The sequence below is a fragment of the Leopardus geoffroyi genome, chromosome A3 (genome assembly GCF_018350155.1).
Source record: "Leopardus geoffroyi isolate Oge1 chromosome A3, O.geoffroyi_Oge1_pat1.0, whole genome shotgun sequence".
In the NCBI taxonomy this organism is placed as follows: Eukaryota; Metazoa; Chordata; class Mammalia; order Carnivora; family Felidae; genus Leopardus; species Leopardus geoffroyi.
The window spans coordinates 47,939,485-47,967,144 of NC_059336.1; the positions used below are offsets into that span (position 1 = coordinate 47,939,485).

General features: G+C 49.8%; 2 protein-coding genes across 2 annotated transcripts; one reads left to right on the forward strand and one right to left on the reverse strand.

Moving 5' to 3' along the window:
* The first annotated feature begins 6,625 nt into the window (after nt 1–6,625).
* On the forward strand, nt 6,626–9,531 carry SSTR4 (somatostatin receptor 4). Its single transcript, XM_045445483.1, has 2 exons — nt 6,626–7,358; nt 7,555–9,531. The coding sequence occupies exon 2, from the start codon at nt 7,639–7,641 to the stop codon at nt 8,800–8,802; it is 1,164 nt and encodes a 387-aa protein (XP_045301439.1). The 5' UTR covers nt 6,626–7,358; nt 7,555–7,638; the 3' UTR covers nt 8,803–9,531.
* Nucleotides 9,532–20,187: 10,656 nt separating this feature from the next.
* On the reverse strand, nt 20,188–25,223 carry THBD (thrombomodulin). The gene has a single exon (XM_045445484.1). The coding sequence runs from the start codon at nt 24,122–24,124 to the stop codon at nt 22,097–22,099; it is 2,028 nt and encodes a 675-aa protein (XP_045301440.1). The 5' UTR covers nt 24,125–25,223; the 3' UTR covers nt 20,188–22,096.
* Between the last annotated feature and the right edge of the window lie 2,437 nt (nt 25,224–27,660).

The window sequence follows — 27,660 nt, forward strand, 5'->3', positions numbered from 1 at the left end:
GAAAGGTCAGTGACTGGCCCAAGGATAATGGGCTAGAATGCTTCTGGTTGAAAGTAACAGAATATGCATCTGAAAGCACTAAAACAACAACAATGTGCATTACTTTGCATAAAAAGAAGTTCAGTGGGAGCAGGTCCAGAGTTGGCTGACTTATTAGCTCTCACTACTGTCAAGTACCCTAGTTCTTTCTTGCTTCCTGCCTTACCATCTTCAACATACTGGCTCTCATATCAGATAAGCTTTTTACCTCATCATCACTAAGTGGCTGCAGCCCCTCCAAACACTATATCCCTGCCAGACAATAGCCAAAACTTTCCCAGAAGTTGCCCCTGCAACTTCAATAATGTACCCTCATATCTCTTTGGCCAGAGGAAGGGCATATTTCCATGCCCAAACAAATCACAGATTCTGAGGAGAACCTGAGTACATTTAAAGTGGAGTCCTAAGCAAAATCAGAGATCTATACATAAGGAAGAGGAAGTAGTGGTATTTGGGAGGCATATAACCATGGCTGAAACTTTGTCAGAACCAGACTGGAATTCTGGGGCCTAAAGGCCCTACACTTAAATTCTAATGCTATATTTTTCATGACAATGGAATGTTCTAGATTTCCACTGTTCTGTATGGTGGCCACATGTGACTATTTAGCACTTGAAACATAGTTAATGTGACTAAGGGATTGAATTGAATTTTTTACAAGTTTAATTGAAAGAGACACATGGGTCTAGTGACCATGCGGGAACAGCACATTAACAGCATTGCTGGGGCATCCAGTAGGGTTCTAACGCTGGAGAAATATAATGTGAGACACAAATGTAACTTACATTTTCCAATAGTTGCATTAAAAAAGGTAAAAAGGAACAGGTAAAATTCATTTTATAATATGTTTGACTTTACTTTCATATCTAAAATATTATTTCAACATGTAATCAATTTAACATATTAACATGATGTTTTACATTCTTTTGTTCACCCTCAGTCTTTGGGATCTGATGTGTCTTTTACACTTAGCACATCTCTACATTTCAGGTGTTCAGGAGCCATGTGGCCAAGGTAGTCTAGAGATTTCAGAGCATTCATGCCAAATGATCTTTCCTGATACTGGTTCACCACTCTAGGAAGACAAGAAAGTGAGGCTCAGAAAGGCTATGCCAGTGGCTCTCAGACTTGAAGGTTGTCATAGTCCCCTAGAGCTCTGGTGAGCACTGTGGCTGGTCCCCACCTTCCGTGTTTGTGATTCTGCAGGTCCAGGATGTGCACTTCTCACAGGTAGTGCGGGTGCTGCTTGTCCCAGGTCCTCTTGAAGCAACAGTGCTCTAAACGAACCGCCCACACTCACACCTGTCATGAACAAAGCATTCAGAACGAAACCCATGTTTTGTCTTCCAGTTCATTCTCTTCTACATGCAGAGTGATGAGGCCAGGATGCTGGGACAGCCGGAAACAACTCCCAGACAACAGAACAGTGCTCAAGGCGCTCAATTTCCTTGATCCAAACAATTGACAGCAGAGTCTGGACACATCATATGGATATTACATAAACATTGTTCCTATCCCAGACTTGTGCCCTTCTCATGCCGAATTTCTGCTTAGCTCATATGATTTCAGGCTTACTTTCTTTCCAGAAAATCATTGAACAAGTAATAAATTCTTAAAGGAATTCCTTGCCCTCATATTTAATGTCTTTGGGGTGGAGTGGGGATGTATTATCATCACATTGTCCACATATCACTAGAGTTCAGATGGGAATCTGAAGAAGAGGCAATTATGTAAATCACTTCTGACAATGCCATGCACTCAGCCCCTGGTAAATTATGCTTTAGTATACTCAGCAGAAGCTATCAAAGCCCAGCTGAGATTCTGAGAGCTCTTCAGATGATTTTCTAATCAGCAGGTGACAGAAGTGGCTCTCGGGACGATAGTCCTCATACTGCTGAAGGTCAAGTCTCTTCAAGGTGCACTGCTATTTGTAGAAGAAGCTGTTCTTGCAGACCTGCTGCCCAGATGCTTGGAGGCCAGATGACTCCTGACCAGGGGGGCACACCTGAAGTGTGGAAATAGAGGAGGTAGCCACATTGCCCACAAAGGAGCTGTTCCCCCTGGCTCGAGGAGGGGCTGTGAGGCCCCCACTTCACCCTCTCAGCTGTCACTCACACTGAGAAACTCCAGGTGCCTACCAGCTACTGGGGCCAGCCATACCCATGGGTGGCCCTATCGCGACCTGGAGGAGAGAGAAGGACCCTCAGATCCAGCCCAAACCCAGCCCTTTGCTGCTTATAACTATGTACAGGTGAGCAATTTGGGTCTGATGCCAGACATTGAATCAACAGACCCAAAATAGGTCCCTCATGTATACATCCTACAGCAAAGGGACAGGTGAGCTAAAAAAAAAAAAAACAGCTTATAAATGCACTTTGTTTCCCCCGATTTTACTCAGCATGAATGTTGCACTCTGTTTTCTCTCCCTCTGTAGATATGTCGCTGGTCCCCTTCAGTGGCATATTTAGTGCCTTGGGAGAGGACAGCTATGGGGTCCCAACCGCCCCAGCCTAATCCCATCTGGTATCCAGCAGGTTGCACCTTGCCCCTCTTGAGCTGTCTGTTTCTCTGTGCAGAGGGGTCTCTGGTTTCCTGGATGCTTCTTTTGACCTGTCCCTTCAGCCTCCCTGGAGGCCCAGTGATTTCCACACACTGTGGCCCCCAGGTTGCCTGTCTCTTATGGTTCCATTTAATTGAACAATGCATCAATACACTTTAGAATTATCTGGAGAGCCTTTAAAATATTCAGATGCCTGAGTCCCCCTCCAAACCAAATGACTCAGAGTGTGTGGGAATGGGGCCCAGGCATCCGTGGTTGTGAATTTTCCCAGGGGTGCCAATCTGCATCAGAGGGTGCCTGCCTATCAGGGAAGTGAGCTCCCAGAAGCTGAGGATCCTGTGTCAGATCCTGTGTCCTGGGCTCCAGTGAGGGATGGGACCTTCTCTTCTCTGCCAGTCTGAGCATGTTTGTGCCTGGTTTTTGACACCCCAGCAGCACACATGTTCCATGAGTGATGCCTGCGCCTTCCAGCTCACCGATGCTAACAGAGGGGGTCCTCTGCTTAATGTCAGAAAAACCAGATGTGCCCAGGAGCTTTGAGCTACCAAGCACCAGAGATTTCAGATGGAATATTAATAATAATAAACATTTTATTAATAATAAACATATAGTGTTTATTGGAGCCAGACCCTGTTGTAACTGCTTCACATATGTCAACCTGTTCAGTCCCCACAACAGCCCATCTGTGGTAGGACTAGAATTAAGGCCACTTTACAGGGGATGAAGTAGAGAAACAGAGAGGTTGAGTAACTTGCCCAAGGTCACATAACTGGCAAGCAATGAGCTGGGACTCAGATCAAAGCAGTCACATTATGTTATGCTGCCTCCCAAAATGTCTGCCATTCAAGAATTACCCCCTCCACCCCACACTGTCAGCTCAAACACAAATCCTAGTAGCTCAGCCTCATGACTTTCTTGACTTGGAAGAAGAACCTCCATATCAGACCTCAATTTCTAAACCTGTTCTAGTCCATGATATTTTACCATTATGATGATGCTGCAGTGAAGGCAGTGATTCTCGGTATAAACTCAATCTTGTTTTCATCATTATGGCAATTTTTCAAAAGCTAAGATACTCTCTTCAATCCCTGAACCCCACTCCCAACCTAGGCCTGGGGTTTGAGGCCAGATAGAACTTGAGAGAAAAGTAGAGAAATGGGATGGGCAGGAAAGTGTTCATCTCAGGATGAGCTGAATATGACCTAGGTGCACATGTCCCTCCAGAGCCATCTCAGGAGGGGGTTCAGCACTGTGAGTGCTCATTCTCTCAAGAATTCACTGTTGTGTGAGTGGTCCACACTTCAAATGCTTCTCTGATCCTTCCCTAAATATAGAAGTCTGGAGAGAGTATTTTTGGAAATGGTATGATTGCCTGCTCTTGGTCTTGGACACATAGACATTTCAATTTAATCTTCAATATCTCCTGGTGTTGTCAGTGAAATGCACACCTCACCTTTACCACTGCAAACCCTTTCCCTATGATGCTCTGGGGAGATGTGTGACAGCCCCTTAGAAGTTAATCTGGTGCTTCACAAACTTTATTTTCTGCCACTTAAAGTGGAAATTCAAAAGTTAAATTGGAGAGTCCCCCGTAATTAGGGGATCCTTGTCCTGGTTTGCCTGGAAGAGTCAGGTGTCATGCTGTTGGTCAGCACAACTGCTAATAGAGCTTCCTTTCACTCCCAGGAGAATCTGGTTTGAGCATAACCCATCATTAAGGTGTGAGTCAAAGAAGAATAAAGGTCAGGGTGTGTCTGCAAAGCTTGCTCTGTTTGGGTCATTTGCACAAAGTTGGGATAGAAGTAATGCTCTCCCCATGTGTCTTAGGATTGTTTTCAATACAGGTTAGATATAAAAACACTGTTAGTAGAAACCAATACATCTGACAATAAAACCTATAATAATAATTAATGGGGGAGTGTGTCAGTGGCCTCCACCACCCCCTTGACCCTTTACCCTCTGAAGGGAACTAACCAGTGGAACATCAGACAACAACGTGGGGCCAAGCAGGAGCAGGCAGACCTTCTCTTTAGTCTCATCACACAGAGAGGGTTAGAAAAATAAATAACCTTGACAGCTGACACTCACTGAGTGCTGATGACGGCCAGGTACTCCCCCAGTTACCATAGGTATGCCAAGGTAATGGGTCCTCATGGCGCCTTACCAAATAATTACTACCATTACACCCACTTTCCAGATGTGGAAACAGAGGCACAAAGAGATGGAGGGACTTGCCCAAGGCTGCATATCTGGGAGGAGGTGAAGCTGTATTTGAACCAGGCAGCCTAGTTTCAAGGTCAAGATGCCACAGTGCCGAGCCTACCTGCCCTGTGTGTACCTAGAATGCACCAGTGTGCCCTCTCTGCTTGCCGCTGCAGCAGTCCTGGCACAAACATGCAGCTCTTGTTTGTGCTGTTCCAAATGCTGCAAAGGCTCTTTGTGTAAACCTCACAGACCTGGACCCCCAGGCCACCCTCTGTCATGGTAAGGAAGCCATGCAGACCCCAACTCTGACCCTGACAGTTGGCTTATACACACTCCCACCTTCTCCACCTCCTCAGATGACGGCCCTAGGCCTCCTCCAGGCACACAAGGCATACCTTATCATCACCCACTACATTCTGCTCCCCTGCCAGGCATCCAGTGCTGCTGCCACTTCGCAGTTCATTCCCTAGGCCCCCAGCAGCATCTGCTCTGACAGCTTCTCTCTCTGAAGTACACCTTCATCCTCACTATCATGCTCTGTGTCTCCTTCTTTGCCACCACCCTTCCCCTGTGATCCCAAGCACTTTCCAGTATGTTTCCAATGTGGGGCGGTGGTGAAAATATAAGCCTTCCAAGGCCCTGCACACAGTAGGCCATCATCCCATATAAGACAACATATGCAACCATGCTTCGCAGGGGACTCATACTCTCCACTAGCATTTGTTGAATGAATGAATGAATGCTCAGTCTCCCTGACTTCTGGACTCCAGAAATGCTGGGTTTGGGTGTCCCCAGTGCTACATGCAGCACACTCATAATGTGGGCTGTTTTCTAAAACCGCAGAAAACTGCAATACATATTTACCTTATTAAATGCTAGCTTGGTTTGCTGTGAATTGTATGTCTGCATGAGGGGAGAGAGGGCAGAGCCAGGAAAGTTTAGGAGAAAAACTCTCCAAAGTAGAGGTGGGAAAGATCCCAAGGGCTCACGTGTTAGGCAAGACACCAGGAAATATTCAGAGATGAGAGGGGGCTGGGCATTAAATGGACAGAGAGAATGATGGTAGAGGGGTATCCAGGCATGCAGAACAGCTGTGGGACACCTCCCCTATTGGGCCTCGAGGGGAATCATTTAAAGATTTCCCCCAGTGTCCGGGACTAAAAAGAAAAGCCCCTGTATTTCTCCCCCCACCCAAATCTTGGGTTTCTGTCACCCCCCCCCAAACACCTGCACCCTAGAATGACAAAGCCACCATCTCTTTCCCCATAAAAATCTCTCCCTTAGAGACAATGAGGAAAATGAGAGCAGAGGAAAGAACAGACTAATTTAAAGAGTGTCCATAAAGGGGAGGAGGGTTGCTAAGACAAATCTTTTATTATTAATTTTTTTTTAAGACAAATCTTTTAAAGGAACCATTTGGGTGGCAGAAACTAGGGACAGAGATTAGACTCAGCCACTATGTTGCACAGGGGCTGATCACCAGTCCCTCCCCTCTCCCCCCCCCCCCAACCAAATCCTGGATAAATAGCAGTCAGACCTCTGACAGGTCACCTCTAGATAGCCTTAATCATCCCGACAGCCTCCCCTCCGCAGCTGCTCCAGCCATCCAGCATAGGAGATGGGACCCCACCTCTGGCACCGGGCAGCCACTTCCAGATGCATCAAAGACATTTCAGGAGTGTGCTGAAGGGAGGCTCACTGGCCTGCAGAGGTGGTGTTCCAAAGGGCCAGAATTTCCCTGCCGATTATCTTCCAAGACAAATCCCCACTTCACTAATTCTGCTGTGCCCTGTGGCTGACCAGTAGGGCCAGGGTTGTGAGACTGCCTGCTGGATCCCCAGACCCGGACTGTAGCCCAGAATCATCCAGCTCAAGGGTGTTAACTTGCACTCTCTGGAGTTTGGGAGAAGGAGGGAATCCAGCCCCGAACACCGACATTTCCAGAGCACCCTTTCCCAGGCACCTTTCAGAGTCCTCAGTGGAGACGCCTCAGAAGTCAGCCAGCTTGGCACAGGCTTTGCGGCGTCTGGCTCTGGGGCTAGCTGCCGCTGTCGGTGCTGCCCTGCTCGATGAGCATCGGACGCAGAGGCTGGCCTTCTTTTGTGGCATCTCTCCTCCTCTGTGGATCCTCCTCTGTGCCTCCTCCTCTGGCATCTCCGTTCCCGGCGCCCACCCACCTCCATCCTACAGAAATCTCACTGAAAAGGTCCTGGGATTTGCGATTGCGCGGAGTGAAGGGAGGGGGCGACTGGGACCCGGGCAGACCGGGAATTCACAGCGACGCCTTTGGGAGCTTCAGGTTCCGCTTCTAGGAAATGAGTTTAATGATGGGATAGACCCTGCAGGTCTTCGAGAAGATCATAGGGGCAGGGGGTCGCGGTGGAGAGGAGGAGGATGTCAAGCTCCCGGCTAAGGGCTCTGCACGCTCAGCATAGTCGCTACCACCCCAGGGCCGCGTTACCCAAACGGAGGACTCTGGGACCCCTAGACCCGCGGCTGCAGAGGGCAGAGCAGGGGAGTGGGAGGCCAAAGGTCAGACAAGACAGGATCTGAGGTGAGCAGCTGAGGGGGCGGGAGGTCCATCTGGGGCTCTGAACGACCTGGGGCGGGGCTGGATCCCAGGCGGGGGCGCGGAGGTGGGCAGGCCGGGCGGGGCGCGCGGGCGCTGGGACTGGGGTGCGGAGGGCGCGCGGCGCGGGATTGGCGGGCGCTCCCCGCGGGGCCCACCGCAGGCTTTTCAGGCGGAGCAGGCAGAGGCGCAAGCACCTGCATCGGAGTCCCAGGGCAAGTACTCTCCACCGCGCTCCCGCCGCCCCGGGCGGGCACCCCTGGGCATGAGCGCCCCCCCGACGCTGCCCCCAGAGGGCGAGGAAGAGCTCCAGACAGCCTGGTCCCCTTCGGTCAACGCCAGCTGCGCCCCTGCTGAGGAGGAGGCAGCGGCGGGGACCAGGGACGCAGGGGCACCGGGCATGGTCGCCATCCAGTGCATCTACGCGCTGGTGTGCTTGGTGGGCCTGGTGGGCAACGCCCTGGTCATCTTCGTGATCCTCCGCTACGCCAAGATGAAGACGGCCACCAACATCTACCTGCTCAACCTGGCCATCGCGGACGAGCTCTTCATGCTGAGCGTGCCCTTCGTGGCCTCGTCGGCCGCCCTGCGCCACTGGCCCTTCGGGTCTGTGCTGTGCCGCGCGGTGCTCAGTGTGGACGGCCTCAACATGTTCACCAGCGTCTTCTGTCTGACGGTGCTCAGCGTGGACCGCTACGTCGCCGTGGTGCACCCTCTGCGCGCCGCCACCTACCGGAGGCCCAGCGTGGCCAAGCTCATCAACTTGGGCGTGTGGCTGGCATCCTTGCTGGTCACCCTGCCCATCGCCATCTTCGCTGACACCAAGCCGGCTCGGGGCGGCCAAGCAGTGGCCTGCAACCTGCATTGGCCTCACCCGGCCTGGTCGGCGGTCTTTGTGATCTATACTTTCCTGCTGGGCTTCCTGCTGCCCGTTCTGGCCATCGGCCTGTGCTACCTGCTCATCGTGGGCAAGATGCGGGCGGTGGCACTGCGGGCCGGCTGGCAGCAGCGCAGGCGCTCAGAAAAGAAGATCACGCGGCTGGTGCTGATGGTGGTAGCCGTCTTTGTGCTCTGCTGGATGCCTTTCTACGTGGTGCAGCTGCTAAACCTGTTTGTGACCAGCCTTGATGCCACAGTCAACCATGTGTCCCTCATCCTCAGCTACGCCAACAGCTGTGCCAACCCTATCCTCTATGGCTTCCTCTCAGACAACTTCCGCCGTTCCTTCCAGCGGGTTCTCTGCCTGCGCTGCTGCCTCTTGGATGTCGCAGGTGGTGCTGAGGAAGAGCCCCTGGACTACTATGCCACTGCTGTCAAGAGTAGAGGTGGGGCAGGATGGATATGCCCCCCACTCCCCTGTCAGCAGGAGCCCTTACGACCAGAACCCAGCCGCAAGCTGGTCCCTCTCACCAGGACCACCACCTTCTGAAGAGCCCTTTCACCTCCTCCCCAGCCTGGCCACCTGTAAGGGAGTCTGTGCTACCCTGACACCCCAGCAGACTGCCTGTCCTAGATGCTCATCTAAGAGCCACCACCTGTTCCCACCACAGCCACAGCCACCTTTTCCCAGCAGTCTATGGGCCAGCCCCAAGAGCATCAAAGCTCCTTTCCTTTGTTCTGTCCTCAGGACTCTGGTTTCTAGGGGGGCACCTCCATGGGGGTAGGACTCCTCTGACCACCAGTCCATGATGTTAATTATTCCTGGATCTCTGACTAGTTTCCGAGGGGTGGGAAGCGGGGGGATGCCAGGCAGGAATGGCCATCTGCATGTGACGTGTTACAGAATCTCTGCCTTGGAGAGGGCTGTCCAGAGGGTGGAGGCAGCCTGTGCCCTTGCTCTCTGCAGACTCTGCCTGTGGTGGGGACATAGCATGTTCGAAAAGGGAAGGGAGGAAGGAAGATGCCTCCAAGCACACCATTGGCTTCCATTCCTGGGATCTTTTCTAACTGAAATTGATGCATGACAGCCTGGGGCACCTCCAGGCCCAGTGCCTGCTTGCAGTCAGAAATATCACTCCAGTTTTCTGGGGCTAGCAGCAGGCTTCCTGTGAGTAGGAAAGGTTTGGAAAGTCATGATGTGGGATTTGTTATGAGGCACAAAACCAGGTCAGTAATAATAATAATAATAATAATAATAAAGCAGAAAGGATGAATCTCATCTAGCTCCTATGGTGTGATTTTTTGCCTTGACCTTTTGTCATGAGAACATGAGACCTCATTAAGTTGACCAGTTTATACCGCAGTGGTGAGTGGGAGGGAACTGGAGGTGGGAGGGAAGAGACCAGAGAATGCAGATGGAAATCAGCCCAGATTTTGGATAGAGGAGGCAGCTCTGTCACCCACTGTTAAAAAAAAAAAATCGCAATTCAGTAAAACACCAGCCAGATGTACATAATAAACATATCTAGGCTGAACATGGTAAACAGCTGTAACTTCTTGCCTAATGTTAACCCAAGGATAAATTAGCTTTTCCCAAAGGAAAAAGTCAGCTTATGAGAGCTTTAATCCTGTTTTCTGTGAATAAATCCTTGCAATGCTTCTGTAGGGGCCTGGAGTGAAAACATGCAATTAAACATATGTGAACAGCTGTGTGGGAGACTCCACCTGGCTGAGAAAAGCAAAACACCCTTCTGGGTTTGGCCAGCCCATCCCGGTGCAGAAAGGAAGATACTCAGGGAGGGAGGTGAGGACAGCTGGAGAGAGAGCCCCTCTACTCTTCAAATGGGGTCAGCCTTGCAGCTTCCTAGCAGGAGGGCTTCAAGAGAAAACACAAGGGACCTGCCAGCCTAGCAGAACTTGCCTGACTTGAGCCTTTTGGGGCAGCCAGCAGGCATCCCAAGGTGGGCACAGAGGGCTTCTAGGAGGCTAAAGAAGATTGAGGAGGGCAGAGCAAGGCCCAGGGAGATGCTCTGCTTCCACCATGGGCAGGGGCTCCTCTCTGAGGAGGAAACAGAACAGGGCTCTTCCCTGAAGTGTTAGGGCCAAAATCAGAGTCTTATTTGATATGAGCAGGTTCCTGGTGTATGAGAACCAGGCAAGAGAGCTGACTTCTGGTCCTAGATATAAACATTGTGTGATCCAGGCAAGTGACTGAACTCTAGGGTCCTCAGAGTTCTGTCTGTAATAAAACGAGGTCTTCCAATGTCGGCACACCGTGACAGAGAACTAACCGTGTGCTCTTTTCCATGTGGCTATAGAATCTAGCTTCTTCCCTACTGAATGAAAAACAAAAAGCCTTACCTACATTGTGTTTGGGCATATAACCATTGGATCCTTACTCCTCTACATGGCCAGCCAGCAGTATGATCTGTAGGCGGTAATCAGTGTTGATCCAAATGTGTCTCATAGGGCTGGGTGGGTGAGGTAGAGATGAAGGCCATTAGGGTCTGCACATTGGGGTGGTCTACATCTGTCTGAGAGAGAAAATGTGTAGCCAATCTGTGTTGTATCCCAGAGACATGGCTGTGGTTTGGGAGCTCCTAACTAAGGTGCAAGAACCCCTTGAACTCACAAACATGTGTGCACACATGCATGTAAACACACAGACATCAATTGTCCCAAACCTATCATACCCACTAGAGTTGCCTTGGGCATCTGGAGTAAGCCAGTGCTGGTGTTGACTGGCCTTGTGTAACCATAATTTCTTAGCAGTCTTTAAAACTTAATTATTTCTTTGTTCCCCAGTGCCTGGCAGCATGCAGCAGTGTGGTCACTCAGTAAATGTGGTGGAGGGGTCACTGGAAAAGATCTGACATGGGTGTGGGCTGCTGGGCTTTTGCCCCCTCTTGGGTGGGGGGCTACAGTCCTTGTCTTCAGTGTCCAACAGTGATTCACACCAGGCCAACTCTCTGATGAGCAAGACAGAGCACTGACCAGGAGTCTTGGCAACACTGGGCTGGGCTGAGTATTTGAAAATGCAATGTTTTTAACTTGGTGATGGCTGAAGTAGAGGTAGCCTTAGGTGATGAAAGGAAAAATCCCTGAGAGGCAGGGGCCCTCCATCGGCCAAGCCAGCCAGCAGTGAATGCTATAATTTCTCTGAGCCACAGTTTCTCACATGAAATATGCACAAAGCAGGGTGTGGGTTTTGAGTTCTTCTCAGCTGTAAACTGCCTTTTCAAAAGCACTGAAGAGGCATGCTGAGGCAGTGGGAGGGTGAAAGACAGCATTCTTCTATGCTTAGTGCTTTCTCTATCCCTTGTTAAAAATTAGCATTAATGCTGCCCCTGACCTGGGAGTCATAAATCACGCAGTGGAGGGGCAGGCTAGGGGTGGAGAGTGTGCTGCTGGCCAGTGTCTTCCTTAGCTGCAGAGCCTTCTCACTTCTTGGCGATTAGCAACTCAGCACCCACAAAGTATCCCGGGCATTTGTTGGGGGACACATTTAGAGTCCACCAACAGTGGTAGTTAGCATCAACCCTGAGGCCTTTGTTAACAGCTGATTACATGAACCCCTCAGGTTCCTGAGCAGAAAATTTGCAGAATTTGTGAATTAAAGTCAGAGATGGAAGTAGCTGGGGTCCTGAGAGCATTTCACATTACACATTTCACCTGCCTCAGGGGTCAGCCATGAAGACATGCAGGCAGGCTGTGGCCTGAGTCCTGCTTCTACTGACCATAACAGCTTTTGGCTTCAAAGTGAGTGAAAATATTTTTTACCTGGGCAGAAACAGCCTTCAGACACCCCTCAATCAGTGAACTGCTTTGCATTTTAAAGCTGTCTTTAACTTACTGTTCAGTGACAAGCCAGGTGTTTATTTTCTCCAGATGATTATAAAATGGTATTTGAACATGACAGGTGATCACCCATTGGAATTCTTGCCCAACCTGTCAGCTTTATGTCATTGAACAAAGATGCATACTATTTTCATTTTTTCTTTAAATTCTTGGCTTCACTTTCATTAAAAACAGCATACCTAGCACTCCTTAGGTGCCGAAGGCTGATATCAAAGGAAAAAAAAACAAAAAACAAATGTATGTTTCTGCTGTGCTATTCAGAAACCAGACATGGAAGACTGACCAGTGGCTAGGCAAATTCCTATAAATTTGGGTTTTGAAGCTCTTCTCTGACACCCCTGTCTCTCACCACCCCTTACCCAAAGCATGTGACAGAAAAGCTTCAGATTCCTTAAGCACAAATATCAGAGTGCTAAGGCACTGTCCTTGAAGCTCTGCTTTGTGGAAGTGTGTGCTGGGAGTGTGCATCAGACAGCATGCTGAGTGCTGCTTCTGGCAGCTTTGAGGTAAGATGGGGAGTCTCCACAGACAGCACCCCTGCCCTCATGAAGCTTGGAGCTCAGAGGCAAAAGATGAGCCTTCGTCAGAGAACCACAGAAATGATGGTACAATTTTAAGCTAAAATAAGAACACACAGGAATGGACTCTGGTTTCTATGAGATGATATACTAAGAGAACCTGACATCGTCATAGGGTAGGTTTCCCCCGGAAGGTTGCTGGAGATGACATCCTCATAAAGATGAGTGGGAATCAGCCAGGAGAAGAAGGGGTGGAGTGGAAAGTGCAAAGTGCTCAAGGCACAGCATGTGCAAAGGACCTGTGATGGTAAGCACTGAAGATGCCAAAGATGACTGGAACAGAGGACAGATGATGCCTAGTCAGCAACAGGCACTAGGAGACAGACCAGCAGTGCCTCATAAGTCCCCTTGAGGATTTAGGACCATGCCACCTCACAGCAGTGGCAGACTTTAATGAGAGGGTCAGGTCAACCTGGCAAAGAAACCCATCAAGGAGACTTGAGTCCTTGTAAAGTTTGGGCACTTGTGCCCTCCATTTTTCAGTGCGAGGCTGGCAGGTGGAAAGTGTTCTTTCAACAGTCATCAACTTTTTTCAACAGAAAGGCAGGTTCCCAATCATATGAATGGATTGGCCTAACCAGGAGGGGCACCTTTGAAAGTGGGGGAGAACTAATGTTAAAAAAAATCCAAGATCATTAACTGAATCACTCAGAATGGAAGTACTGACTTGGTTAAAATAAAACCTTTGGCTTTCTATTAGCGAAAGACACTGTGGGTACCCACTGGTGCCACATAGAAGTGTGGTGCCTGGGTCTAGATGGGCTGCCTGAGGTCAACGCTGGCACAGTGCAGATGTGCAGTGGCCTGGAAAGAATAGACTTGGGGACACACAGACCAGGGAGAGAGAATCCACATACCAGCCTAGTGGGACTGCAGAAAAAGCTCTGTGGCCCCTGGAGAAAGGCCAGAATGACAGTATCTACCCCCTGATTGTGCAGGGGACTGGCCCAGAAGAAGGCTAAACATTCAGAGAGCGACCAAATGACAAAGAAGGAAAACAACAAGGTCGATGCAGAGAATTGGCATGTTTTGTTGTATTTTTTGATGTTTTTAAATTTTTTTTAAATTTTTATTTTATTTTATTGTTGTTGTTGTTATTCTAGAGAGAGAAAGAGAAAGCAAAAGAGTGCAAATGGGGCAAAAGGGCAGAGGGAGAGAGAGAATCTCAAGCAGGCTCCCTGCTCAGCATGGAGCCCGACTTGGGGCTCCATCCCACAACCCTGGGATCATGATCTGAGCTGAAATCGAGAGTCAGATGATCAACCAACTGAGCCAGCCAGGCACACTGGTGTTTTTTTTAAAATCAGGATTTCTTTAGCCTGTGATTTATTTTCAATCTATTTTTATTGAAGTATAATTTACATAAGGCAAAGCTCACTCCTTCTAGGTGCTCAGTGCTATGAATTTTGACAAACCTACACAGTTACGTTATTTAACCGCTACTGCCACCCCAAGTTAAGATGGGGACTGTTGTTGTCACCAAGCATTTTCCTCATGGCCGTGACACATGCCTTGAGAGGGCAGGTTGCCAATAGCATGGAGGACATGAGGGGATCAGATCTGGGGCAATGTGATCCCTAAATTGAGGGAGGCCCTCCACCCAATACCATTTCCTGAGCTCCTTTACACAGGCAGGGATCCCTCAGGAAACATTACTCAGGAAACGTTGCCCTTTTGACCTCCCATATCTGAAAAGAACCACCCTGGGCTCCAGAAATCCCTCACCCACAACCATGGGCTTGAGTATGTCTCTGGGCAAGGTGCCAGCTTCTTGATGACCTCATAGGCTTTTACTCTGAGCTCTGGAGAAAGAGCACGGCTTTCCCTCCAAGCCAGGGGTTCGGACTCCTTCCAAAGCCTTGCAGAGTGGATACCCCTCAAGACCCCACAGAAGCTTCATTTCCATTGATCTAAGGCCCACAGGCTTGCTGCTGGGTAGCTCTGTGTTTACTGAAGCCTTGTCCTGAGCTCTGGACATTCAGACAAATGAAACAGAGAGGCCAGGATTTACTCCGGGCCCTTCTCAGACTTCCCTTTCTTGTCGTGTTACTATTAGACTTATGAAGCCCCACCTTTAGGAGAAGGGCAAAAATGTTTGAAGAAAGACAGGAATCACATTCTGGCAAAGAATCACCAAAAGTGTCACTTTTGGATTCAGTCATTATTTCAAGACAACTTTAACAATATGTGCCCCTATTACAGGCAAGATGGTGTGCAAAGTTCTAGTTCCCCAGAGTCCGTGGGAGTCGTGGGCCCCTGTTCTCAAGGAATTAAATGGAATTGAGGTGGAAAGCAGAAGGAAGAGGAGGAGGATTCAGGATACTGTTGCAAAGCCCTTCTTCCTCACTGGGTGGCTGAAGGAAGGTCTGCTGGGGTCCTACAGCCCATGAATATGCAAGTGAGGTCAGCCTCAGTGTGAAGCCAGAAGAAAGATTCCAGAAGGACAACAGAGAGAAGTTGCCACATGTCCAATATGCGGAGGGGAAGAAGGATAATCAGTCAAGGGGTAAAATCAGTCGTGATATGTCCCATTAAAAAAAATAATAATAAAAGATTTATTTCAGACAGAAAGTCAGAAAAGTATCTGGCCTATGGCCTGGGTGTGGGGGGCATTATCATCATGGACCCCAGTTTGGAATTTCAGTGTTTATCACTGGATCCTAAAACCCTTCTGTGGCTAGCTCCCCTGTTTCCAGTGGGTGTGACTTTGAATTAACGCATCCCCCAGGGTTCTTTTGTCTTTCGTAATCACACTTTCGAAACAAGCTGAGAAGGATTTTGATTCTGTTAGAATCTGATGTTAAAAAATATTTCTTTTCTGTTGTGAGAGGAAATTGGTTGTTTGCCTACATCTGAACCTACTGACCGAGACAAAAAGGGGGTGGGAGCGGTGGAGAAGGACTTTCTCAAAACAAAAAGATAGTGCTGAATCTGGGCACACATTCTGAAAATGAAAGGAAGAGTCAGGCATTGCTTGTATTATTTTATGAAGAAGCACCTGCAAAGGTCAGAGGATGTGTTTTCAAATGAGCTTGGGTACCCCCCCACCAAGTCTTGACCATGATGAAAATATGCTTTCATATGTTCTTTGTAACATTAGTTTTCCCTGAAGATGTGAAATAATAATTAACCTCTATTTAACATGAGACCAACAGAAGCCCGCAGACAGCGTGGCCCTTCTTCTGTCACCTGGCCCTCCACATCCAGAATGGCAGACCCAGGGGCCCAGGAATGGGAGTGGCACAGCGGGTGGTTGGCACAAGGGGTAGGAGGCAGCAGTGCCCTGATTTCCCTTTGCACACACCTTCCTTACTTCCTTATTGCACCCTCAAGCCCCACCCCCGAAATTGTGGAGCAGGGGATTCACCATCTAGCTTTTTTGTGTCTTTGCGCATCCCTGGTGGGCTGCCAGAAATTTGGGCAGCACAAGTCCAGAACACAAGGCAAATGAGCAGGGCACTGGGAGACCTAGGAGCCGGATTTCATTGAAACTTGTTTGCTGAAGGTTAAAAGAGTCGGGCTGTCTGGTCAAAGCTCAGAAAAGTTCATCCTTGTGATTCAATCATGAAAACACAGGATTCTTGGTGCAGGGAGACCCTGAAGAGGTCGAGGGAGGGTTAGCGAGTGTCATCTGGTGTGTGTAGACAACTCCAGTGGCATGAAGGGGAGTGGCCTGAGCGACCTCTCTGGTGTGACCAGGATGATCTATGTATTGATGATGGTGGTAGTTCCCAGAATGCATGTATTCTTCAGGACTTACAGATTGGGTCACCAAAAAGGGTGAATTTTAATGTATGCCAATTATGTTGTGGTTTTCTTTTTTTTTAAAAAAAGAGATAAAATAAAATGCACTGGCCACCATTTGGTCCAAGCCTGCTCTTCCTGCGACCTGTGGTCTTAATGGCGAAAACTTTCCAGGTCTCCAGATTTTAATTCTTGTGGCACCCTAATCAGTGATCAAATACCACTTAGGTCCTTAGGGGCTTAGGTTCTTCTTTGTCCCCACAGAGAAGGACAAAGATGAGCAAACATGCCTGTATTTTTCCGAAGTCCCCTCACTTTGGTGGATGAGACTGCCTTCCCTCAGATGCAGGTGGCAGCTGTCAGTGTTTCTGAGTCGGCAGTCTCCCATATGCCCCTGGGAACTCAATCAGGAAGACGAATCACAGAAGAATCTGTTTAGGTGTCCACGCCCACCAGCCCCCTTGCAGTCCTCAGTGGGACAGATGGTTGATAGAGTTAAAAGATTTGCCCAGAGTCACCCTTCAAGAATCTGTGGACGTCTGGGGCTATCACTTTCAACTCATGATTCCTCTCTCTTTTGCAAGTTCCTCCTCTTTGGTGTTGCTACATTTGAAGGCCCTGTGTAGCATGTGAGGGTGAAGGTGTGGGTGGTACTGCCTTTCCCACAGCTCCAGGGTCTGCCTGGGCTGAGCCACTTTTGGGCCCTGAGAAAGCAAGCTTAGGGATGTGTTCTCTCCTTCTCTGTGGCCTCCCCGGGAGCACAATGAAGGGGATCTCTGAACCCCTATGCTTTGACGGGCTTAGTGAGCAGGGAAAATAGAACTTGGAAGCAGGATTTTACAGCTCCCAAGGGGCTGCTTCTCACTCTGCAAACATATCCCTCCTTAATGAATCCCCACATCCCACCATGATGCTTCCTCTAGAGGGGGCAGCAATCCTTGCAAGTGACTGCACCTTGCCTGGAAAGAGTACTTTCCACTCTCTGCACCACCCTGAATTTGCTCTCAAGACATTTGAGATCTCAACATAATCATTTTTAATCCACTTATGCATCTACTAATTTATTGGCAAATAAACAAACATTTATTGGGCACCTGCTGTGTGCCAGAACCTGTGCTAACTCACTTCATTTAATATTCATGGAAACCCTGTGGAGTGGCTGTGCTAGTACCCCATTTTACCACCTTATAGGGGTTGCATGGTATCCATGGTCATGTGACAACCACATATCAGGTTGGGATTCAAACCCAGGTGTATATGACACCCACAACTCATGTTTGCTCTGGTGGATGCTTACAAGGGAAACTGTGCAGGTGTCTGCCTATGGGGGCGTGTAAATAAGTCTACAAGTAGCTGTTATCATCCCAACCAATTTTAGTACAGAAATTGAATGCCAATATGCTCTTAATAAAACTCGAGTGACATGAGATGCCTGGGAGGCTCAGCCGGGTAAGCGTCTGACTTTTGGTTTCAGCTCAGGTCATGATCTCATGATTCATGGGGTCCAGCCCTGCACTGGGCTCTGCACTGACAGTATGTGGAGCTCTCCCTCTGTCTCTGCCCCTGCTCCACTCATGCTTTTCTCTCTCTCTCTCTCTCTCTCTCTCTCTTCTTCTTCTTCTTCTCTCAAAATAAATAAATAAACTTAAAAAAAACTCGAGTGACATACTTGCTTCTGGTATAGAATTTCCTGTCTGTAAGCTGACCTGGAGTCCCCTCACCCCATCCTTCTCCCCCTTACCTCTCCATTCTACCTCTTCAGTTCCATCTTGGTGATCTTCCACCTTGTTCATCATGCTTCATGCCCTGCCCTCTGCTAAGACTCTTTCCTACACAGGGCCTTTGCACATGCTGTTCCTTCACCCAGACTACTTTCTTCTCCACTCTCCATTTGTGCAACCCCTGCTCCTCCTTCACATCTAGTGTTAAGGGTCAAAGACATCTTATTTACTCCTGCAACCTAAGTCCCACTCTCCTATTGTGCTGAAGTTCTCCTCCTTAGCTCCTACTACTGTCTCTAAGTTAAATACAGTTTGGGAGCAATTTGTTTTATATGTACCTTCCCCATGGGAATGTAAGCTTCTTAAGGCAGGGCTTGTTAACATGACAATCACCAAACCAGGCACAGAGTATGTGCTCAATAAAGATTTGCCAAAATAGTCTAACAAAGGGGCTAGAGCTGCGGAGGGGAGAAATGCCATTTAACTCATAAAATCAAATTCTGATTTATCTAGAAGTATGTCCTTGGCCTTCTTCCCCAGGCCCTACAAGTTGTGGGACATCATCAGCAACCATGTACCAGTTGCTGAGATTTGGAGTTCTCCCTCAGACCTGAATATCCAATAATGTGAACACAGAGTGAGACCATATAAGATGACCCACAGCCCCTGTTTCATAAAGTTTACTCTGATTCTAAATGCTGGGGAATTGTTCTTACAGCTGACTGATTTGTTTATGACCCTGGCATCTTTCTCAGAGTGAGGCTGTGGTTTCCCAGTTGTTTTGAGAATCTCAAGTTCAGACGAGTCCTATAAGCAGGGATGCTGATCTCCCACTGGACAGGGAATGAGGAGGATAGGGAGGAACTAGGACCCCACCTTATTAGTGCCCTGGGCTCCAAGAGGCCCCAGTAAGGGTTTTTGGCTCTGAGTCTTAGAAGTGTGTCTTGGTCTTCGTATATTCCTTAAGAAAAGCCCCCTCCTTTGGAGGAGGAAACGCTAAAGCAATAAGCCTTAAGTCAATTTGCTGGCTACTTGGAAGCAAACCCTTTCGAAAAATGGAAGTCCAGTAGTAAGGACAAATTTGTAAGGTATCACTCTCTCCTCTTGACCCCCAACACAATTCATGTGTGCCAGCTTTGCCTGCACACATCAAGTTTTTTCTTCATATGTGCCTCCTACTGAATTTGGTTTTCCGCTAGCCTACCAAACTCCTAAGGGCAACATTGCTCAAATGTGTTATCTCGGGAGGGCACTGTGCATAGTAGCCACACCCCAAAGCTGTCAGCTTCATCCAGGATGGATGTTGAAATCTCCAACTTCATCTTCACAACTGTAACTATTCAGATGAGAGCTAGGAAATTCAGCATTATCCAGATGTATAAAAATACGTGAATATTTGATCAAACTCCATTCCCTTCCAACTTCTGTTTTATGAAAATTTTCAGAGCACTGCATATAAAATTTAGCCAGTGCCACCATGTGAGGAAAAGAGGCCCAGGAAAAGACAATGTTTCTAATCTCCAACAGAAATAAGAATGGCTTAATACTGCATGAGACCTTGGTATGTGGAAATGATGGTTTGAATTTGAGTCACAGACTGAGACCCCTCATGACTGTTGTGTTTACATATCTCAGAGGGCAGATAATGCCAAACCATTCACAGGAAGGACACAAGCTGGGATTCTAGAGATGCCCCAAGAAGAACTGTTTCTTTAACTCATCCCAACAAATAATCCTATAATGTGTTTCAAAACACATAGACACAAGTCCTGTGTATGAAGTTGTTATGGTTACAGAGAGAAACATAAATATTTGTGCACACAGACATAACATGAAGTCCTCCTACAGTGAAAACAATCTCCTCTGGAGAGATCTTTGAAGTCAGAGATGGTGCCTTGAGCAGATGGAACTAGTGATGGGGTGTGGAGCAGCCTTTAAATGCATGGCATGGAGTCTGCATTGTTTGTGAGCCCTGTTTAATGACAAAATGAGGCGGTTGGGGAAGCCTAGGTGAACAGAAACAAAACCCAAGAGCACACTGTTATTTGTTTATTTTCTACATGTGATGTCATAAGCAAGAGTTTTGCCTGTGTTCTAGTTTGTCTCCAATAAATAAATAACTATGTACAAATGTGCGGAGTTTACAAAATAGAGGAAAATCTTTGTATTACAAAAGATACACTCGTATGATACATTTTCCCCAAACAGTGAAACATGATTTCGATTTCAGATTTCGATTTCGTTCCTAGCTTAGTTGAACCAACAACCCTGTGTAGCAATGTCTAAAGGTGTGTACCTAGTCTTTTCTATCAGAAAGCAAAGCTATAAATGGAAAATTCCTCAGTTTCTTGAGAATATAGGCCCTGACTTGGCCTGCTACTTATTACTGATCCACATTTAATGTATTCCAGAAAGTTGGAAGCTGTCTGAAACAGTTCTCAAACTATACTGGGCAAACCCCTGCAGATCTTGTTAAAATATAGATTCTCATGCAGCCCAAGTTTCTGCATTTCTAACCAACTGCCAGAGGCAGGCATCTCCTAACTCTTGTCCAGCGACCATGTTCTAAGTGGCCAGGGTGAGAAGGCTTCTTGGAAGTCGGAGAAATTCTTAAGGGCTTGATCAAGGTGAGGTCCTAATTGAGCATCCTCCAGGCTCCATTCCCAAGCTCCCAAATTCCCCACCCCCACTCCCTACAAGGCCAGCAGAACTGGTTTTATTTTGGAGCACAAATTACTAGAAGAGTAAAACTCAAAATGGTAACTGGCATGAACTGTGCAGCTCATAACTTTCTTAAACTGTCTCGTGGGAGATCCTTCATTCCCTTCTCAATCTAGAGCTATCACGAGAGCATTTTCAACATTGTCAAAAATAACCAGTAACAACAACAACAACAGCAATTGTAATAATGGGAAAAAGAAACGGCATAAGGAGCAATAAAGACCTTTTGGTTCAAATGAAAAGTGACAACAATAAAACCCAGGCTCACTGTTTAAAAAGTTAAAAACAAACAAACAAACAAACAAACATCCCTTAGCTTGAATTTCTATGACAGTCCAGCAAACATTAGTTAAATGAGTGTCTCTCACATCTTAAGTTTTGTTAAAATGATATTGTTCTGGAAGTCTGAAGTTTCAGGATAAATGAGCAAATCTGCTTCAAGACCAAATGGATTCCCAACCATCCTTGTTTGTAGTGTTTCTGTTTCTGTGTCACGGAGGAGTTTTGCCTAGGCAGACATGGAAGGGTAGAAGCAGGGTCTAGGGTAGGGTGGGAGACTCCAGGTGGGTTGGCTGAGTTCCAGGTAGGGGAAATTTGGGAGAAAATGAATAGGGAACTGGGGCTTGGCTTTATCAAGGTGAGCCCACCAAAAAAACCTACCAAGATAGTTTTACCGCCACCTGAAGAGTGGAAGTACATAAATATACAAAAAGGGAAGGGGGAAGCAAGGAGAAAGAGCAGAAGGGATATAAAGTGGGTATTGGACACATACAGGTAGGGAAAAATGCAAAAGCAAAAAATAACAAAATAACAAAACCATCCTAAATACTTAAAAAATAAATATCTTCGTCATTACTGACACCTCGATTACACTCACTAGTCCACAGGATCACAGTCTGCCCCAAAGACTGCCAACCAACAACGCTCACCCCTCCTGTGCCCCTTGGCGAGGGCATGGGACACTCTATAGTCTGTGTCTTCATTGCCATCTCTGCCCAGTTGTCCAATGACGTGTGGAAGTGGCTGGGGCGCATACTCCTTCCAACCCCCACCCCTCCCAGCAGTGTGCAGAATCAGCAAAAGGGGCGGGGAGGGTATTCTCCAGTTCCGATGCCAGTTAAAGTGCTTTGGGTTAGGTGGCCAAGGAGTAAGGCTGGGGCAGGGGAGAGGCACAGGAGGGAGGGAAGGCCTAGCCAACACCAGGGTCCAGGGAGGCAGCCCCTCAGAGCTTCTGAGGCGTTCGCTCCGTTCGCACTTGCTGCAGCACCACCTCCTTGGCTGGGGACCCACACTTGTACTCCAGCTCTGCCCGCGTGGTGCCTTGCTTCTTGCGCAGGTGGCACAAGAGCGCCAAAAGAGCTACAACCAGAGATAGGCTGGCGATGGAGATGCCGATGAGCACTCCAGAATGCAGGGGCCCTACCGGCGAGGGGATGGAGGTGGTGCTAGGAGTCGGGCTGACCGGGGGTTCCCCAGAGCCACTGTCACTGTCACTGTCACTGTCATTGTCACCGTTGATCTTGGGGTCACAGTCAGTGGCAACCTGGCCGGCAAAGGGCGAGTCAGGCCCGCAGATGCACTCGTACGTGCCAGGGAGGTTGCGGCACGCATCGGGGCAGTCTCCATTCTCACACTCATCGATGTCCGTGCAAATGTAGCCATCGTCCAGGATGTAGCCATCAGGGCACTGGCAGGAATCCGGGTTGTTGGGGTCGCAGTCAGCTGGGCATGTAGTCTGGTTGCAGAACATCTGGCACCTGTGCGGGGCCTGAGGGCTAGGTACGAAGCCCTCGGCGCAGATGCAGCGATAGTCATTTTGGCCCACGGACTGGCACTGGTACTCGCAGTTACTCCCGAAGCACGGGTCCACGGGCTCCACGCATTCGCCGTCCACCATGTCGTAGCCCGGATAGCAGTGGCAAGTGAAGGCGCCCTGCGTATTAACACAGAGCTGCGGGCAGGGACTGGGCATCTGGATACAGTCGTCCACGTCCTCGCACCGGTGCTGGTCTGCAGCCAGCTGGTAGCCGGTCTCACACATGCACGAGTAGGAACCAGGCACGTCTGGGCTGGGAATGCAGAAATGCTCGCAGAGTTCGTAGCAGGACTGCTCCTCAGGCGCGGCGGCGCAGGAGCGCCCGTCCGCCTGCAGGGCGGCGTCAGCTGGGCAGAGGCAGTGCGACATCCCGGCGCTCCGGTTGCAAGTGTGTTCGCAGCCGCCGTTCTCCACGTTGCATTCCCAGGCGCCAGGCGCTTCCCGGCCCCAGCGCGCCTCGGCCTCTCCCCGCGGCGCCACGCACTCCAGCTCCACTCCGAAGGGGTCTACAGCGGCGGAGCTACCCACCGGCAGCGCCTGGAAGTCAGCGCCAAGGGCCCGGAACGGGGTGCTATAGGTGATCGCTACACCGGCGGCCGCCACCGCTCCAGAGTCCACGAGCAGGGGCCTGCAGGAGGCTGCGAAGTGGAACTCGCAGAAGAAACCGTCGGCCTCCGCGTCGCACTGCTGCTCCTCCCAGGCCGGTTCGCCGGATGCTAGGGCCCCGGCCTCCGAGACTGCGACGCACAGGGGACCGCAGAGAGGCGCCCTGTCGACGTGGAGCCGCGCCCACCTGCTGTAGCTGGTGCGGTTGTCTCCCGTAACCCACTGGAAGCCGCGCAAGGGTCCGAGTTGCTCGGGGTCGTCGCAGCCGTGCTGGAGCTGCAAGCCGATCCAGAGGCGCGGGCTGTCGCCGCTGTCGCCGCTGTCGCCGCTCAGTAGCAGGGAAATGACATCAGCCGCCACTGAGGAACGCACGGTCATCAGGTGGCCCCCCAGCTGCTCGCAGGCCTGGCTGGCGGCGGGGAAGGTCGCGGGGCCGGGGAAGAGCGCGAAGCAGTCGTGCTCCACGCACTGGCTGCCGCGTGGCTGCGGCCCTGGAGGTGCGGAGAGCCCCAGGCCAGCGGGGGCCAGAACACCGAGGAGCAGGACCCGAAGCATGCTGTCCCGGCACGCCTTGTGCAGGCGCCGGGGAGAGCGCAAGCGCCGCGACGGGGCCCAAGTCGGATCCGGGCTGAGAGGCGCAGGGCGCTGCTGGCGACAGCCGCTTGCGTTGGTCCCAGCCCAGACGAGTCCAGCCGCGGCGCGCAGCCCTGCAGAGGCAGCCTCTGACATGCCGGGGGGCCGGGGCCCGGGTTTATAAGTGCGCGGCCCTCCCTCCTGAACGTTCGGGAAAAGGAAGGAAGTGCCTAGTGGGAAGGGCTGATGCTGCATTCTCGGATTACTGGGTTCTTCGGGAGATTTGTGCCCGCCCTCGCTCCTGGGATCACCTCGCGGAGATGAGTAAACCCGGCGGGGGAGCTGGGAGGTCCCCGGACTGGACCGCCAGGCGCAGGCGCCACGGGAAGACAGCACCTCTGTCAGCTACACTCAGTGTCCGCCCCCGCCACTAGGGCCCTCAGGCTCGCAGTTCTGGGGGGGGGGGGGGCGTCTTAATCCGCAGCCCCTACTAATCTCTTGCTTCTGTTTCTTTTTCTTATAAATGTATTGTTACTACCGATTTCAAAGGAAGCCTGGATTGCAGAACCTTGGGAAGTGGAGACGCGGGAGGAGGGTTTTGAATGAGGGGTGGGGGAAGTAATGCCCTGGACCTGTAAGGCTCTAGAGGGAGGTGCCCGCCAAGAAGAGGATTTCGGGAGGAACTGCCAAGAGCGTGGACATCCCTGAAGACACGATCGGTAGAAGAGAACTGGACTCCGCCCCGGGCGCCTAGAGCAGGAGACGGGTGCGCTGGGCCCCAGAGGACAGAGGGTGTGGCTGGTGCGAGGATAGGCAGAGGGGGAAGACTGGGGTAACACAAGCACCCCCGCGCACAAGCCAGGACCCACGGGTCCCTGAGCGCGAGCTGCCTGGCTGGATCTCATCTCGTCGCGTGGGAAAGTCGCGAGGATACTGTCAGGGTTCCAAGGTCTTGTCACCCTTCAGAAGCAGCGGCAGGCGAATTCCTGCCGAACCCTATAGGGGCAGGCGAGTTGGGAAGCGCGCTAGCCTGTTTGGTCTGTTTTTGTCCAGCTTCACAAAGGGATAGCCTGTCTCGCACCCCAAAAGGGGCACACGGGAGCCCTCGCGGGAAGACGCTGCTGGCTCCAAGAGGATCCCACTTGGGACTGTTAAGGACTTTTGCATTTGGCTGAGATGTCAGAGTGACATAAAGGTGCATATAAATGCCACTTGCGTTGCAGAAGAGCGGTCATGCGGACGGGCAGGGTGGGGAGAGCAGCGAGGAGGAGATGAGAATCTGTCACTTTCACGACCTTTTCCGCTTATTCACGTACCAAGAATGCCGGGGGTGGTTCCAAAACTTAACGGAGTGACAAACTTTTCTTTTTTTTTTTTCCTTTTTTTTTTTAACCCTGTGCCGTCTCCGCTATGGTCACTCACAACAAAGCACCAGGGGGCGGCGCTGTTGAACTCTAAACAAAGGCCCCAAAGTTGGAGCTCTCTAAACTTGGGCGGAAAAGAGTTAAGGGTGTGGGGGCCTTAACTGCCTTAAGCCTAGGGCAGGAAACTTGGCTCCCAGGGAGTCCCAAGCAAATTCTGTCGCTTAGCTGGGTATCTTGCCTCTTTGGTTGGGCAGAGCCCAGACCTTGTAAGAGAGAAGTGCAGTGTAGCGTCTTCACTAGCGAAGACAAGCACCTGCCCACTCCCACCTCCAGACTGTACTGACGGATGGTTACCCAGGGGGTGGGGCGTGGACACTCCCAGCATGAGAGGGATGAGGTACAGGACACTCCCAGCATGAAAGGGATGAGGGTCCTTCCCTACACTGCCCGACATTCAAGAGATCTCAGACAAGCAGTGCCTCCTGAGAGCTGGGTGGGGGAGGAGCACAGCTTGGAGACTGAGGTCTGAAGCTTCCCAGAATGGGCGCCTCTACTCCTCTGGGAAGAAGAAGAAAAGACCAGCAGATTTGAAGAGTTGGGTTGTCTCCCAGTGAGGGCAGGCAGGTGCTGGCCTGATATCCCACCAGCTGCCTGGGCTGAGCCAGGTGTCTGGACTTACCCCCATGGCCTGCCCCCTGCCTGAGCTGGAGTAGGGCTGCCTCAGGGACAGCCTGCCCTGGGAGTGGGGCCTTCACATCTGGGCAGATCCCTTTGGCCTTTCCCAACCACCAGGTCCCAGCTGAAAGATCTCAGGAAGTGGGAGCAACCATCCGGATGCATGAGGCTAGAGAAGAGACAGGACCAGTTACACCCTTTGCTCAAACTTCACTAAGATTTTCAAGTCTGCCAGCCCTCACCAGAGTTGAGGGGCATGCAAGGATAGGGCCCTGCCGCTCAGCATGCTGGCTCACTTCTTGGATGAGTTCTAGCTGATTCATTCACCATGGCCATCTCTAGTGGGGAGTCCTATTCAGGTCTCCTTGAGCCATCACTTTGAGGCTTTTATGCATGTTTTAAACTTCTGTCCTTCCTCTCTGTACCTCCTGTGCAAAGGGATGGACCACTGCCTATGTCTCCATGGGGATGACACACTCAGTTCCCTCTCCTTGGCTGACCCCTGGCCCTGCCACCCTCACTGAGGACTTACTAGCCCAGGCCCATTTCACTGTTTCATTGGAACAGCTCTCTTTAAGAATACCCATTATCTTCTAAATACTGAAGCCAAAAACTTATTTTCCCTCTTCATTTTTTCTTGATGTCTCTATGTTGTTTGCACTCTTGAGCCCTGGCTGTTTTCAAGTCTCCCCCTCCCACGACTTCTAAGAAACCTGCGCTCCTGCTTCTTCTCTCCTCTGCTTGCCAGAAGAGTGGCTCCTTTGCCTTTCCTACCCCAGGAGGTTCACCAGTCCTCACAGTTCTGCCCATGGCCTTCACCTATCTCTTTACAATCCACCCTTTTGTCAAATTCAATGGTTCTTGTGGATGCTGAAGGTCTCAGGAAGCGGAGTTCCTGCTGACTGTCAGAGAAATGCCTCATCCTGTATCATCTCCAATCTATGGCTCCTGTCTTTTTAACTACCAGGAATGTTCTCACCTTTGTTTCTTTTCCATCTACTGGGATCTGACCCTTCTGTTAAGGTACAGGTGACATGCTGCCCCCATCACAATTGTTTCTTGAAGTTCATAGGACTTTCTATTGGCAATTTATCACTTATCACATCTTCCCTGTTTTACAAGTAATCATGTGTTTTTAATCATGCTGTTTGCTAGATTTATAATCTACTTTCTTGAGAGTGGAGCATAGCTTTTACACATCTTTGTATCCTCATCCACCTACAGCATGTTTTGTTTGCAGACAGTGTTCAGGAGTTTTTTGAGCACCTGTTATAGATATTTCTGTGTGCCCTGCCTCCAGTGTGACTTTCTCATGTTAACCTGCAAATGCAAAGGTGGGGGACCTCAGAGCCTCAGGGTAAGGAGTGTGGGCTGTGCAGCCACCATGGCTGGATTTGAGTCCCAGCTCCATCATTTATAAATTGTGTCATATTTAGCAAGTAGCCCAGCCTCTCTGTGCCTCAGTTTCTTCAACTGTGGGATGAGGAATCCTAATAGTCACCCCTTCAAAGTGTTATTCTGAGGACTGAATGGGTTACGCATGTAAAGCAGTCAGAATGGCTGAACCATGGTAAATTCTCAACAAATTTTAGCTAGAAAAACGATATACTCGGGTTTCTATAATTTGAATTCAGCACTGATTGTGTTCGACACCCTGCATGACTCCTGACCATAGCAGAGACTCACTAAATGTCTACTGGGTAAAATGCAATTCAGCTGAGCATTTTTACCAATAATAACAATAAGCAATTG